Source organism: Rana temporaria, chromosome 1 (genome assembly GCF_905171775.1).
Source record: "Rana temporaria chromosome 1, aRanTem1.1, whole genome shotgun sequence".
Taxonomy (NCBI): domain Eukaryota; kingdom Metazoa; phylum Chordata; class Amphibia; order Anura; family Ranidae; genus Rana; species Rana temporaria.
Window position 1 is genome coordinate 610759906 of NC_053489.1, and position 16402 is coordinate 610776307.

The 16402-nt window shown below is 41.8% G+C and overlaps 1 protein-coding gene across 1 annotated transcript in view; it reads right to left on the reverse strand.

The window, feature by feature from the left end:
• Positions 1–7488, reverse strand: part of CD38 (CD38 molecule) — a 39315-nt gene extending 31827 nt beyond the window's left edge. The window contains exon 1 of the mRNA XM_040335222.1: positions 7191–7488. Within this exon, the coding sequence (XP_040191156.1) occupies positions 7191–7405 (215 nt within the window). The 5' untranslated portion in view covers positions 7406–7488. The remainder of the gene's footprint in view (positions 1–7190) is intronic.
• Positions 7489–16402: the final 8914 nt, after the last annotated feature.

Consider the following 16402-nt stretch of genomic DNA (forward strand, 5'->3'; position numbering starts at 1 on the left):
GGGCTCGCCTCGCTGAATCCACAGGCAGTGTTTACTTACCTTCTCCTGGATCCAGCGATGCCACCGCGCTGTGTGAGTGAGCGGGTGCTCGCTCGATTCACACAGTGCCTCTGTGTGCCACCGATCTCCGTTCCCTCCGTTACGACGCACAGGGGCGGAGAACGGCGCCAAATTCAAAAAGGTAAACAAACACATTACATACAGCATACTGTAATCTTATAGATTACAGTACTGTATGTAAAAAATACACACCCCCCTTGTCCCTAGTGGTCTGCCCAGTGCCCTACATGTTCTTTTATATAATAAAAACTGTTCTTTCTGCCTGCAAACTGTAGATTGTCCATAGCAACCAAAAGTGTCCCTTTATGTCAAAAATGGTTGTAGAGCAGCTAGAAAACAGCGATAATAAATTATAATCACTTTCAGAATTGTGCGATAGCGATTTGTGGGGAAATTCGTCATAAAAAAATAAAAGTAATGACAGCGACAATTCTGCAACTGAGCAAATTTCAGTGATTTTGAGTTGATTACATTATTGAATAATTGTTATTATAATTATATTATTATTTGTTATAATTATTTATAATTATTTATTATATTATAATTTATAATTTTGTTTTTAAAAAAAATGTCATACCCGGGATGCCTACTAGACTCTTGTTTGGTCAGATTTAAGTGAGTTATTCCTAAAAATTACGGGCCTACAGTATAAAACGCCAAATTTCCTTGCAAAATAATTGTACCGCTTTCAGCACCTAAAATCTGAAATAATCATACCGCCAGGGAGGTTAATGAGGTCTGTGTTACAAGGTGAGGAGACATCTTCAATGAGTGGTGGTGGTCACTGTGGTCCAGGCTGTTTTGCACATGTTTGTATACAATGAAGAATTGCTGAAGTTCACAGATTATTTGCCAGATCAAAATTTGCTTAAAGCGGGAGTTCACCCGAAAAAAAATTTTTAACAGTAGATTGAGGCTCATTTTGTCAAGGGGAATCGGGTATTTTTTTTTAAATCGAAGCAGTACTTACCGTTTTAGAGAGCGATCTTCTCCGCCGCTTCTGGGTATGGTCTTCGGGACTGGGCGTTCCTACTTGATTGACAGGCTTCCGACAGGCTTCCGACGGTCGCATACATCCGCGTCACGAGTAGCCGAAAGAAGCCGAACGTCGGTGCGGCTCTATACGGCGCCTGCGCACTGACGTTCAGCTACTTTCGGAAAATCGTGACGCGATGTATGCGACCGTCGGAAGCCTGTCGGAACCCTGTCAATCAAGTAGGAACGCCCAGTCCCGTAGCCCATACCCGGAAGCGGCGGAGAAGATGCATCTCTAAAACGGTAAGTACTGCTTCGATTGTAAAAAAAACACCCGATTCCCCTTGACAAAACGAGCCTAAATCTAATGTTTAAAAAAAAAGTTTTTTGGGTGAACCTCCACTTTAAAGATAGACCATAGCTCCTTTGTCACAGACCATAGCTCCTTCATTACAGTATTTGACTGACAGCAGCAGGAACCAATGTCTCCCACTGCCTCAGCAAAGACTGAGAGTGAGGAGAGTCACTACAGATGGGCACAGTGCTGGACTGAGTGAGGAAAGTGTTAGGGTGGTCAGGTGGCGATACATAAACATTTGTTACCATAACGCAGGGAATGCATTAAGGTAAAAAATGTTTAGGCTTTACAACCACTTTAAGCACAACAAAGCACTTTGAAATTCAGGAATCTGCTTAGCCACACCATCATTGATCTTTTAAATGACACCAAACTACCATTAATTATGAAGCTTTGACAGGTTAATAGTAAGGTATGAACATAAATGTTAAATATGTTTCTTCTTAAATCTAACTCTGTGGTTCAAATACCAAGGTCACGGTGTCCATTCTGCCCACATGTGACAGTAGCTGCCCGAAACCTGACATCATTATCTTATCTGTAAGGCCCCGTACACACGGTCGGACAAAACCGATGAGAATGGTCCGACGGACCATTTTCATCGGTTCACCGCTGAAGTGGCCTGATGGTCTGATGTGTGTACACACCATCAGTTCAAAATCCGATCGGGTCAGAACGCGGCGACGTAAAACACACGACGTGCTGAAAAAAACGAAGTTCAATGCTTCCAAGAATGCGTCGACTTGATTCTGAGCATGCGCGGGTTTTGAACCGATGCTTTTCTGTACTAACCATCGGTTTGGTCCGATCGGGCAGCGGTCCATCGGTTCGATTTTGAAGCATGTTTTGAAATTTTGGACCGAAGGAAAACAGACCGATGGCCTATACACACGATCGGTTTGGTCCGACCGTGTGTACGGGGCCCTAGGAATAACTCACTTAAATCTGTCCAAACAAGAGTCTAGTAGACATCCCAGGTATAATAAAATTTTAAACACAAAATCATAAATTATAATATAATAAATACATATAAATAATTATAACAATATAATAATAATAAAAATTATTACTTTTAATTTTTTTATGACGAATTTTCCTACAAATCACTATCGCTCAATTCTGCAAGTGATTCTAATTTATTATCGCTGTTTTTTAGCTGGTCTAAAACCACTTTTGACATAAAGGGACACTTTTTGGTTGCTATGGACAATCTCCAGTTTCCAGGCAGGATGAACAGTTTATATTATATAAAAGTACATGTAGGACACTGGGCAGACCACAAGGGACAAAGGGGGTGCGTATTTATTTCATACAGTACTGCAATCTATAAGATTACTGTATGTATTGTGTTTATTTACTTTTTTAAATTTGGCGCCGATCTCCGCCCCCGTGCGGCGTAACGTCGCAGGGAACGGAGCCCGGCGGCACTCAGCATTGTGAATCGAGCGAGGAGGACACCGCTAGATCACACAGCGGGGAGGCATCGCAGGATCCAGGGGCAAGGTAAGTAACTTGTGCCTGTGGACACTGCAATGCGGTCCCGAGTCTGGCTCAGGGTTTTAACGCTTTTGGTCCTGAAATTCCACCCCGAGCCAGACTCGGGAATTACCGCTCAGGGGGTTACAACACAAAAAACGAATATTATATATATTACCATTTATTAATACTTGGCTCAATGATATTAAGGTCAGGAGACTGAGATGGCCACTCCAGAACCTTCACTTTATTCTGCTGTAGCCAATGACAGGTCGACTTGGCCTTGTGTTTTGGATTATTGTCTTGTTTGAATGTCCAAGTACGTCCCATGCGCAGCTTCCTGGCTGATGAATGCAAATGTTCCTCCTGTATCTTTTGATAACATACTGCATTCATCTTGCGTGCCTTTGTAGCTCACACATCCCCAAAAAATCTGCGATCCACCTCTGTGTTTCACAGTAGGAATGGTGTACCTTTCATCATAGGCTTTGTTACTTGTGGCATTTGTGTAGTTATGGCTTTCTTCTGGCGACTCGACCATGCAGCCCATTTTCTTCAAGTGCCTTCTTATTGTGCATCTTGAAACAGCCAAACCACATGTTTTCAGAGAGTCCTGTATTTTACCTGAAGTTATTTGTGGGTTTTTCTTTGCATCCCAAACTATTTTCCTGGCAGTTGTTTCTGAAATTTTAGTTGGTCTACCTGACCATGGTTTGGTTCCAACAGAACCCCTTATTTTCCACTTCTTGATTAGAGTTTGAACACTGCGGATTGGCATTCTCAATTCCTTGGATATCGTTTTATTTCCTGTTTTATACAGTTTAACTACCTTTTTCCGCAGATCCTTTGACAATTATTTTGCTTTCCCCCTGACTCAGAATCCAGAAAACGTCAGTGCAGCACTGGATGAAAGATACAAGGGTCTGTCAGGGGTCCAGAAACTCACTGACCTTTTATACACACACTAATTACAAGCAAACAAGTCACAGGTGAGGATGGTTACCTTTATTTGCCATTCAAACCCCTTTTTGTGTCTACTTGTGTGCATGTGATCAGGCCAAAATCAGCAGAGTATAAAAACTTTTGATCAGGGTAATTTGGGTAGTTTCTGTTGTCATTATGATTTAAAAAGAGTAAACATAGTTGATTAATAATAAATGGCTTCAGGGAAACACTAACCATAAGTGAAAAGTTTTTGTGTTATCATTCATATTCTCTGAAAAATGGCCAAGAAATCATAAATTTTGCCAGAGTATGTAAACTTATGAGCATAATTCTACCTGGCTGATCCTGCCAGTTTCTACCCTCCCCTCTCTGTGCTGACTCCCATCAGGGCTGCTAAGCCCTGACACCGGAGTCATCCGTACGTGCCTCCGTCATCCGCACGCAGCCTGCTCTCCTGTGTCTGTGTCTACCTCTGTCCTCTCCACTTCCTCTCCCCCTCCTTTAAATGACTAAGTTCCCCGATCCTCCCCTCCTGCTCTAAAAACCTGTTTTTTTGTAGGCTGATGTCAGCAGGGGTTTTCCAGCACTACCCCCTGCAGCTATCACTTTGCTTTGGGAGAGGAAACAAGCAGACAGTCAGCTGAGCGCCAATTGTCGCACTGATGTAAGCTGTTATACCCAGGGCCGATCCGCCCTATAGGCTCACTATGCAAGCCGCTTAGGGCCCCGCAAAGCTGGGGAGGGGCCCCCCCAATTACTAGATGCCCCGCCTGGTGATCAGTCATTTTCGGCCCCTCACCCCGCTTCTCAACTCACTGGCTGCATGGGAGAAGAGGTAAAAAGTCAGCACCCCCCCCCCCCCCGCTTCTCACTTTAGTGTAAGATGTCACTTCCGACAGCAAAACACCCCGTCCCCTCGCTTCTCAACTTTAATCCTTAACGTGACATGTCACTGTCGGCAGCTTAGGGCCCCAGGGAGGTCAGGATTGGCACTGGTTATACCACATATTTTTTTAAATGACATGCACTGCAAAGCTTAATGTTCTATATCAGAGGGAACTGTAGAATTTTTACCCTAACAAACACTTTAATTGTACAAGCTAAAGCTACTATGCAGAGCTGCACCAGATTCTGTGTCTCCTCCAATGTCTCAGTGGGAAAATCTCCCCCAACGTCTCAGTGGAAAGAATTTCTCTATCCACCTTAATTGTGTGGATGAAGTAATACGCTGTCTGAAAGAAAAAAAGATCCAGCTATGGCCAGCCTAAGCCCCCATTCACTCCTGAGCTTCAATGCACGACATCAGATTTCAGTGTTATTCACATCTGAGCAATGTGCTGTCACTCAATGGTCAGAAGAAAAAAACAGCAACTTTTTTTGAGCATGATCGTCTATATTTGGCCTCAGTAGGATCCATTGGGGATTTTAAAATGTGCCAAAAAAAAAAAAAACACACACGGAGTTAGTTACTAAAATCTGGTGCAGCTTCCCATAGAAATGAATCAGCTTCCAGTTTTATTACCAAACCTTAAGCTGAACAAGCTGAAGTTGATTGGTTAGGCTGCTTTCACACTGGGGCAGGGGGGGCGTTGGCATCGCTTTTCGGCCGCTAACCCCTGCTAGCAGCCGAGGGAAGGGTTAAAAGCTGCCTAAGCGCTTTGCAGGCGCTTCAGCAGCTGTGCCAACTGATTTCAATGGCAGGGGCGGTTTTGGAGCAGTGTACACCGCTCCCGCACCGCCCCAAAAGATGTAGCTTGCCCCCCCCCCCCTCCCGCAGTCACACAAAAAAATAAAAAAAACAGGCCCTTTAAGAACTGTTATTCGGCTAAAATGTTATTTTTACATTTTAACCGCAGTTCCGGCGGCCGTCTATAGAGGGCGCTGCAGCGCCACCCCCTCTCGCAAATAACATACATTCGTGCATAATTGCACGGATGTATGTTATTGTTGGTTGCCAGCTGCCTGGTCTATTCAGATAACCAGACATAGGGCGCCGGTTACCTGAACTGCCTATCAAAGCCAGCGGCTCTCATAGGCTTTCCAAGTACAGCTCTCGGATGTCTATTCTCGGAACACAGACCCCCTGCGTTCCTTGAAAAAGACTGACGGCCGTTTCAGCCAATCAGGTTCCCGGATTCTGGTTATCAGGAACCTGATTGGCTGAAGCGTCACCAAGCGGGACAAGACATCAAGGGAGGACATGGAAGCTTCAGGTAAGTTCATTTTACAGGGAAAGGGGCGACAATGGGCACAGAGAGCGGCAAAAGGGACAGAAAGCGGCAAAGGGCACAGTGGCATCAATAAAAGGGCACAGACAGCACAGTGACAACAATGGGCACAGAGGCGACAAAGGGCACAGCACAGTGACAACAATGGGCACAGAGGCGACAAAGGGCACAGCACAGTGACAACAATGGGCACAGAGGCGACAATTAAAGGGCACAGCACAGTGACATGCACAGTGGCAACAATGGGCACAGTGGTGACAATTAGCACAGTGGCTGCGTTTGATGGCATTGCACAGTGGTGACAATTAATGGCACAGCGGCTGCGTTTAATAGCATGGCACAGTGGTGACAATTGATGGCACAGTGACTGCGTTTGATGGGATGGCACAGTGGTGACAATTGATGGCACAGTGACTGCGTTTGATGGGATGGCACAGTGGTGACAATTGATGGCACAGCGGCTGCGTTTAATGGCATGGCACAGTGGTGACAATTGATGGCACAGCGGCTGCGTTTAATAGCATGGCACAGTGGTGACAATTGATGGCACAGTGACTGCGTTTAATGGCATGGCACAGTGGTGACAATTGATGGCACAGCGGCTGTGTTTGATAGGCACAGTGAGGCTACAATTTTTTTCTTTTTTTTCATTTGCGCCCCCCCAAAAATTTTGACCACCAGCCGCCACTGCTGCAAACGCACCACCCCCGTGTGAAAGCACTTGGGCTTTCACACTGGGGCTGCAGAAGAGGCTGCTTACAGGTGTTTTCAGGTGCTATTTTTAGCGCAAAGACCGCTTGTAAAATGCTTCAGTGTGAAAGTAGACACCCAGATTCTGAGTGCAACAGTTTTAGTAAATCTCCCCCACAATGCTCATATTTTTCCATGATTTTGTGCCTCAAAATCACTCCTCCTAGTAACTAGCTTTCCATTGTTTTAAAAAAACTCCACTGAAGCCTGAAAATGCCAAAAAAACGTGCTCACGCTCAAGTGCGAATCCATTGCAAAGAACAATAGATAATTCACCTTGTTGCCTTTCACCTAAGAAATAATATCTATTTCAGTTTTTGGTGCTCTGACCCTCTAACAATAAATCACATTAGTATTAATAATAATATTACTATTACAATATTGTATATGGAACTCACCCAGTGGCTGGATACAAGGACAAGTAGTGGTAGCACCGTCCTACAACAATGTTTCTCAGATTCAGCGTGGTTCCTGGCCCAGTGTACATTTTGTTTGGTATTTTGGTATTACGTTGTGCCTCAGCATCACCAAAACAGGATGCAAGAATTACAATTGCTAGAGCAAGTATACTCTTTCTCCATAGGAGCCTGCTCATCCTCTCTTGTGTATTCATACTAAGGCTCTAATTGGGATTGCAGCTTTCGAATGTGCTACCCACGCCTGTATGAACAGTCAGACAAGTCAGCGAGCGGCTGCTGCTGAATTTATATTCTGTTTGGTCCTCCCTCCCACTCCTGTTTACAGCTTATACAGACAGGTCTTTTGTAAAAAATGTGAAAGGGCATACTCTCTCGGCATAACAAGAAGTTTCTAAAAGGAGAAAAAAAAATTTAAATAACCAACAAATGTTATTTTCCCTAGGCTCACTACTTAAACTTTTCACAGCGATTACCCACAGATTACAGCCATTTTCTTTTTTTTATAATTACAGTTGACACTAAATGACCACTTAATTCTGTCACGCTATGCAGAAGTCAGAGGCCAAAGGTTCTCCTCGAATGCAGAGTTGACAGGTTATTGGCAGGTGTTAGTGTCCTCTAATTCCTATGGTGGGAGGACGGAGATACAGATACAGACCCAGAGAATACAGAATGAAAGTACACTTGTTTGGAGCAGCATTGTCTCCAGGTTGCGCCAATATTGGTATGAAGTACCTGGCCAATAAAAATGAAAGGGATTGCCCATCAGCAGCAAATTTTCTTAACCTCCCTGGCGGTATGATTCTTTCAGAAAAAAGGTGCTGAAAGCGGTACCATTATTTGCAAGGAAATTTGGCGTTTTATACTGTAGGCCTGTAATTTTTAGAAATAACTCACTTAAATCTGACCAAACAAGATTCTAATAGGCATCCCGGGTATGACATTTTTTTTAAAAACAAAATTATAAATTCTAATATAATAAATAATTATAAATTATAACAAATAATAATATAATTATAATAAAAATTATTCAATAATGTAATCAAATCAAAATCACTGAAATTTGCTCAGTTGCAGAATTGTCGCTATCATTATTATTATTTTTTTTATGACGAATTTCCCCACAAATCGCTATCGCACAATTCTGCAAGTGATTATAATTTATTATCGCTGTTTTTTAGCTGCTCTAAAACTATTTTTGACATAAAGGGACACTTTTGGTTGCTATGGACAATCTACAGTTTCCAGGCAGAAAGAACAGTTTTTATTATATAAAAGTACATGTAGGGCACTGGGCAGACCACTAGGGACAAAGGGGGTGTGTATTTTTTACATACAGTACTGTAATCTATAAGATTACAGTATACAGTATGTAATGTGTTTGTTTACCTTTTTGAATTTGGCGCCGTTCTCCGCTCCCGTGCGTCGTAACGTCGCAGGGAACGGAGATCGGCGGCACAGGAGGACGCTGTGTGAATCAAGCGAGGTCCCGCTCGCTCACACAGCACGGTGGCATCGCTGGATCCAGGGACAAGGTAAGTAAACACTGTCTGTGGATGCTGCGAGGCGAGCCCGAGTCTGACTCGGGGTTACCGCTCGCAGCATGAAAATCTAACCCCGAGTCAGACTCGGGAATACCGCCAGGCAGGTTAAGAAAAACTTCTACGTAGATGATGGTCTTATAAGTTTAGAGTCCTCAGAATCTGCAATCAAACTAGTGAAAGAAAGCCAAAAGTTATGCGCAAGAGGAAACCTGCGCCTTCACAAATTCATCTCAAACAACAGAGAGGTACTGAAATCCATCAGTGACTCTGAACGTGCATCAACAATGAAGAATATAGATCTCAATTATGATCATCTTCCAGTTCACAATGTACTTGGATTGGGATGGAATGTAGAGAATGACGAGTTCTTGTTTGAAACATCCTTGAAAGAAAAATTTGCAACTAGACGTACCATTCATCCGCAGTGGCTTCTATATATGATCCATTGGGATTCTTGGCACCAGTAATCCTCAAAGCAAGAGAAATACTATAATGCCGCGTACACACCATCACTTTATGTGATGAAAAAAAACGACGTTTTTAAAAACGTAAATTAAAATGACCGTGTGTGGGGAAAACGTCGTTTTATGTCTTGTGAAAAACGACAAAAAAAATTTAAGCATGCTTTAAAACAACGTTTTTAAACCCGCGCATTCTCAGAAGCAAGTTAGGACGCGAGTTTGAATGGAACAGAGTGCCTAACCACGCTTTGCTAGAGCTTTTGGAAAAAACGATGGTGTGTATGCTACATCGTTTTAGAAAATGAAGTTTGAAATCACATAAAACGTCGTTTTTTTCTATCACAAAAAACGACCGTCTGTACGCGGCATGAGAATTATGTAGACGAAAGTTGGGATGGGATGAACCCATACGTGAAGATTTGAGGCCAAGGTGGGAGACTTGGATAAAAGACTTGCAAAGATTGAGAGAAGTCCGGATACCTAGATGTTTTGTACCTCATGATTTCTGAGATTACAAGAAAATAGAACTTCATCACTTTTCAGACGCCAGTAGTTATGGTTATGGACAGTGCTCCTACATCAGAGTGAAAGAAGGAAAAATGCACTGTGCCCTGGTTATGGGAAAGACCAAAGTCGCACCTACCCGTATTCAGACAATACCAAGACTTGAACTGACAGCAGCTGTTGTTTCAGCATCAGTAAGCAAGTTTCTGAGAGAAGAATTTGTTAGATATAATCTTTCAGGGGCTAAACAAAGTACAAGCAGAACAGTCTGTTGTTTCTCTGTGGAAAATCTGCGACATGAGCAGGAACTCTTTTATTACTTATAAGGCATAGACAAAAACATGAACTCACAAACGTAACACTGCCATCTAGTGATCATACAATATAGTAGGCACACATGCAATGACATATAATGGTTGTTGCTCATTAAATACAAACCTTGTATGCTAACACCCCCACTCAACAACTACTATCTATGTCAATCCCATTTCTGATCTAAGATCAACAAATCTGTTTCTAGCTAGTGGCTTTGTCAAAGCATCAGCAATCATTTTTTCTGACTCACAATACACAAGTTCAATCACTTTCTGATCAACTAAGTCATGAATGTAATGATGTCTGACATCGTTGTGCTTGGTTCTTCCATTAATCTTCTCACTTGTTGCAAGTTTAATGCAACCCTGATTGTCCTCAAATAAGACGGTAGGTTCTGATGTTGCTTCTCCAAGATCCTTGAGTAATTGCTGTAACCACACAACTTCTTGACTGGCATAAGCTGCAGATATGTATTCGGCTTCTGTAGAGGACAATGCCACTGACATCTGTTTCTTGCTGGACCATGATATAGGACTGTCTCCCAATTTTAATAAGTAACCACTTGTGGATTTGCGTGTGCTGTGATCACCTGCCCAATCGGAGTCCACATATCCCACGAGGTTTAAATCACCACTTGCTGACAGTTTCAAATGTAAGTCTTTTGTCTGTTTCAGATATCTCATAACTCTTTCGATCGCATTCCAGTCTCTTTGACGTGGTTTATCAACTCGCCTGCAAAGAAGAGACATGCTGGCTGCAATGTCTGGACGTGTAGTGGTTGCAATGTAGAGAAGTGCCCCCACTGCTTGTCTGTATTGTTCATTGGATGTGAGAAGATCATCTTCTCCTTCTAACTTTGGATAGGCTGTATCCATAGGTGTGCTTGCTCCTTTCGCCTCTGTCATGTTGAATTGCTGAAGAATAGATTCAATTTTTGCACTCTGATTCAACAGGAAACTTCCATCTTTCTCACGCTGGATGTCAATTCCAAGATAATATGTCACTTCACCTAGGTCTTTAGTTTCAAAGTGCTCGTTGAATACTCCTGTTAACTTTGCAATTTCATTGTTGTTTTTGTGAGCAATGATCAGGTCATCTACATAAATTAGCAGATACATCCACTCAGTGTCTACTTGTTTAGCATATAGGCACGGATCAGCTTTGCTTCTTGTAAATCCTTCATTTAGTAGAACTTGATTAATCTTCAGGTTCCATGCTCGAGCTGATTGTTTAAGGCCATAAAGAGATTTATTCAACTTGCAGACAAGATGCTCTTGTCCCCTTTTCAAATATCCTTCTGGCTGTGACATGTAAATTTCTTCTTCAATATCACCATTAAGAAAAGCTGTCTTAATATCGTGATGTTTCACAATCATTGTACGCATGGCAGCCACTGTCATCAGTGTTCTGAAAGTACTTTGTTTAGCAACTGGAGCAAAAGTAGCATCATAGTCCTCACCAAACTTCTGTGAGTAACCTTTAGCAACCAGCCTTGCCTTGTACCGACAGACTTTCCCTTCAGAGTTACATTTGGTTTTAAAAACCCATTTACATCCTATGGCATGTTTACCTTGAGGTAGCTCTGAAAGTGTCCATGTCTGGAGATCTTCGAGTGATGTAATTTCTTCATCAGCGGCTTTATTCCATACTTGTTTCTCATGCATTGGCAGTTTCTGCATCTCTTTCCATGAACCTGGTTCAGTTTGAACAGCTCTGCGAGCTATGTAAGATAAACGTTCAGCTGGAACACCTTTATTGATTCTGGTTGATTTTCTGACTGAAGGTATTTCTGGTTCAGATTCAGGTTTTGATTCTTCTGCAGTAATTTCTATTTCTGTATCACTTTCCTTATTTTCTTGAGTGATGGATGTTGATTCTTTCTCAGTTTGAATAGTTTGTGTCTGTGGTTCAAACTTTGAGCACAAAGAAGTTTCATCAATAATCACACTTCTGCTGACTGTTACCTTGTTCGTGTCTTGATGTAAAATCCTGTATCCTTTTTGAGATTCACTGTACCCCACAAGTACACCTTCTTTTGCACATGCATCCCATTTTGTACGTTTTTCTTTTGGAATGTGTACATAGGCTTTACTTCCAAAAATCCTGATGTGTCTTAAATCTGGTTTCCTTTTGTTCCACAGTTCATATGGAGTTTTTGTTGTTGCTTTTCCCGGCAAGCGATTTTGAAGATAACATGCAGTTGTGATAGCTTCTCCCCAGTATGTAGTTGGCATATCAGCATCAAATAGCATGCTCCTCCCACTTTCACACAGTGTGCGGTTCATTCTCTCTGCAACTCCATTTTGCTCCGGGTTATATGGAACTGTTGTCTGGAACATAATTCCATGCTTCCTGAGAATGGCTTGTGTTTTACCACTTGTATATTCTGAGCCATTATCTGTTCGTAGTACTCTGGGCATTCCGCCAAAATTATTATTTACTTGAGCGAGATACTCTTCTAATTTCTCTGGCACTTCATCCTTATTGTGAAGTAGAAATACTGTGGTATATCTGGAGTAATCATCAATGAAGGTCAGGAAGTATTTTTTCTTTCCTGGAGTCATAGTTTTCATTGGACCACAAAGATCTGAATGTATTAAGTCCAGAGGTTTTTGAGCTTTGCTGTTGGTCTGCTTGGGAAAAGGTGTCCTTGCCATTTTTCCTTTAATACAGCTGGTACAAATCATTATGTGATCACATGGATTAATCTTAATACCACTTGCATAGTTATTCTCAACTATTTTCTTTATTGTATCAGAATTTCTGTGCCCCAATCGTCTGTGCCAAGTGTGGATGCAGTTTGAATGTTTATCCTCTTTGGCTATTTTAACCATTTCACTGCAGTTCAACTGATATAGTTCATCTATGATTTTAGCCTTTGCAAGCAAGCAATCCCCTTTTGTTATGACACAACTGTCACCCTGAAATGTGACTACATTGCCTTGGTTATATAAAAAATATCAGAATTTATCCGAAGATAGTACTGATCCAAGCGCTCTATGGATATAGTGTGATATCTACTGAGATATGTGAAGTGGTAGTTTTTGGCAGAATAGCAGCTATTATAAAAGAAATGCTAGAAATTAGGAAAGGTGTCTCTATATGGAAACACTAACAGCGCTTAGGTAAAAGAAAAAATTCTAAAATTACCCCTCTGCTTATGGTGATAGATATTCACCCTTGGTGAGAGCAATTGTCACTCCAAATCAATCATATACCATGAGTGAAAAAGAAGAGCACAAAACCTCACTGAAATGATAATGGTTGAAATTGCAAAAGAAACGATGATACAAAGTCCATTTACCAAAAAAACGCATTAGCATAAAAAAGTCTCTAAAATCATGGTAATTCCTGTGCGTTGTTATACTCCTGAAGTGTCCACACAAAGATCTTCACATACAGGTCTCCCTTAGGAGTTCTACTCACCAGATGCCTATGGTGTAATCAGCCTTGAGAACTCCTGTGATCCTGCTGGGCTCCTTCAAATGGTATGCCTAGGATGTATCCTGGAAGACTCTAAATATCTTTCCTCCTATTACCAGCGTCTCTCGGTGGAGTGGATGGGTAATCAAGGGCAGAGTATGATCATGGAAAATAAGCATAGGAAAGAAACATAGTGTGATACTGCTTTTTATTCAAACCAAGCCCCTCACAAAATGTTATGCTTACAATGTAATAGAAAAATACAGGCACATCAGATGTTAGGACTATTAGCTCACGTAGCTATGTTGCTTGTCAGCTCAGCTCCAGCTGACAAGTTGCTCGTTCTATACAACTGCTGTCTGTATGGGTGTAGACTCGTCGTGTAGCCACGCCCTAAAAGGGCAGCAGTTGTAAACCCATACAGACAGCAGTTGTATAGAACGAGCAACTTGTCAGCTGGAGCTGAGCTGACAAGCAACATAGCTACGTGAGCTAATAGTCCTAACATCTGATGTGCCTGTATTTTTCTATTACATTGTAAGCATAACATTTTGTGAGGGGCTTGGTTTGAATAAAAAGCAGTATCACACTATGTTTCTTTCCTATGCTTATTTTCCATGATCATACTCTGCCCTTGATTACCCATCCCCTCCACCGAGAGACGCTGGTAATAGGAGGAAAGATATTTAGAGTCTTCCAGGATACATCCTAGGCATACCATTTGAAGGAGCCCAGCAGGATCACAGGAGTTCTCAAGGCTGATTACACCATAGGCATCTGGTGAGTAGAACTCCTAAGGGAGACCTGTATGTGAAGATCTTTGTGTGGACACTTCAGGAGTATAACAACGCACAGGAATTACCATGATTTTAGAGACTTTTTTATGCTAATGCGTTTTTTTGGTAAATGGACTTTGTATCATCGTTTCTTTTGCAATTTCAACCATTATCATTTCAGTGAGGTTTTGTGCTCTTCTTTTTCACTCATGGTATATGATTGATTTGGAGTGACAATTGCTCTCACCAAGGGTGAACATTGCCTTGGTTAGTGAGTTTCTTTACTGACAAAAGGTTGCTTTCAAGATCTGGCACATACAGAACATTCCTCATATGGATCTTTTTAGTGATATCTGGAGAGATAGGACAGTATAGAAAGCCATCTCCTATTCCCACTGATTTCATGAATTGTCCATTAGCTGTAGTTATCCCTTCTGTTTTGCTTTCATCAAGCTGAGCGAAGAAACTTTGGTCATTTGTCATGTGACTTGTAGCACCTGAGTCCACACACCATGCTTGCACAGAGGTGACACCATTTTTGGATCCGAATGCATACTCCTTTGTTTCTATGACATTCTTAGCTTGTTGCAATGCACTTTGTTTTTGCATTCTAGCTTTCCAGATTCTACAATCTGCTTTTAGGTGTACTGGTTTCTTGCACACAAAGCATTCCCGCTTTTCTAGCTGCACGTTACTGTGTTTATTTTTGTATTTCGTCTTTAAATCCGTCTCTGAACACACACTCACATTACTCATGCTTTCAGTTTTGCGCTTGTATTCATCCGCAAGCTTGCCTTTAACATATTCTAGTGTTAGATCATCATCTGGACGTGCATCTAGTGCTGTTACAAGTGTCTCATAACTTTCAGGAAGTCCACTTAATAATAGCGCTGCAACATGGAAATCCTTTATCTCTTCTCCAATCCCTCGCAGTCTCTCCACCATCTCTAAGGTCTGTCTTATATAGTCCTGCATGTCCTGGTCTTTCTGTAGCTTAGTCTGATAGAGCTTTCTGATTAAATACAGTTTATTGCTGAGATTAACTCTTCCATGTGCTTTCTGTAACTCTTCCCACATGTCTTTAGCAGTCTGACAGTTACATATATGTATGATTTGATCATCATCTATGCACAGGGAGATTGTGCTCTGCGCTTTCTGATCTCTGTCTAACCACTCCTCTGTGGGCTGTGCAGGTCTTTGTTAATTTATACATTTCCACGTACCTTCTCTTATAAGCAGCATTTTCATCTTGAATTTCCAAGATTGGTAGTTCTGATTCGTCAGATTTGCAATGGAGAACTTTGCTAAGGGGATGGCAGCAGCCATTTCTGCTGTTTGTCTTTCTGTTGCTGTCTTCTGCACTCAATTGCTTTAGCTCACTGTATCTGGCTATATCCAGGGGTAATCTGTATTATATCCTGGGCTTCTGTAACATGTCCTGGGCCCATAACCTGTTAGATATAATCTTTCAGGGGCTAAACAAAGTACAAGCAGAACAGTCTGTTGTTTATCTGTGGAAAATCTGCGACACGAGCAGGAACTCTTTTATTACTTATAAAGCATAGACAAAAACATGAACTCACAAACGTAACACTGCCATCTAGTGATCATACAATATAGTAGGCACACATGCAATGACATATAATGGTTGTTGCTCATTAAATACAAACCTTGTATGCTAACAGAATTAAGCCTCGTACACACGTAAATGAAACGTCGTTTTCCTCGACAAGGTTCTTGTCAGGCTTGTCAAGAATCTTGTCAAGCTTTCTTTGCTTACACACTGTCGAGTTAAAATCTTGTCATTCTCAAACGCAGTGACGTACAACACGTACGACGGAACTATAAAGGGGAAGTTCGATTCCACTGGCACAACCCTTGGGGCTGCTTTTGCTAATCTCATGTTACTGCGTGTTAAGTAAAAGTTTGGTAAGAGACGATTCTCGCTTTTCAGTCTGTTATGCCCCGTACACATTTTCTGTGAAGTAAAAAATGACGTTTTTGAAACTTCAATTTTCAAAGACGAAGTTGCCTACACACCATCGTTTTTCTCACAATGTTCTAGCAAAGCGAGGTTACGTTCTCACCACTTTTTCCATTGAAGCTCGCTTCATAAGTAGCTTCTGGGCATGCGCGGGTGAAAAAACGTTGTTTTAAACGACGTTTTT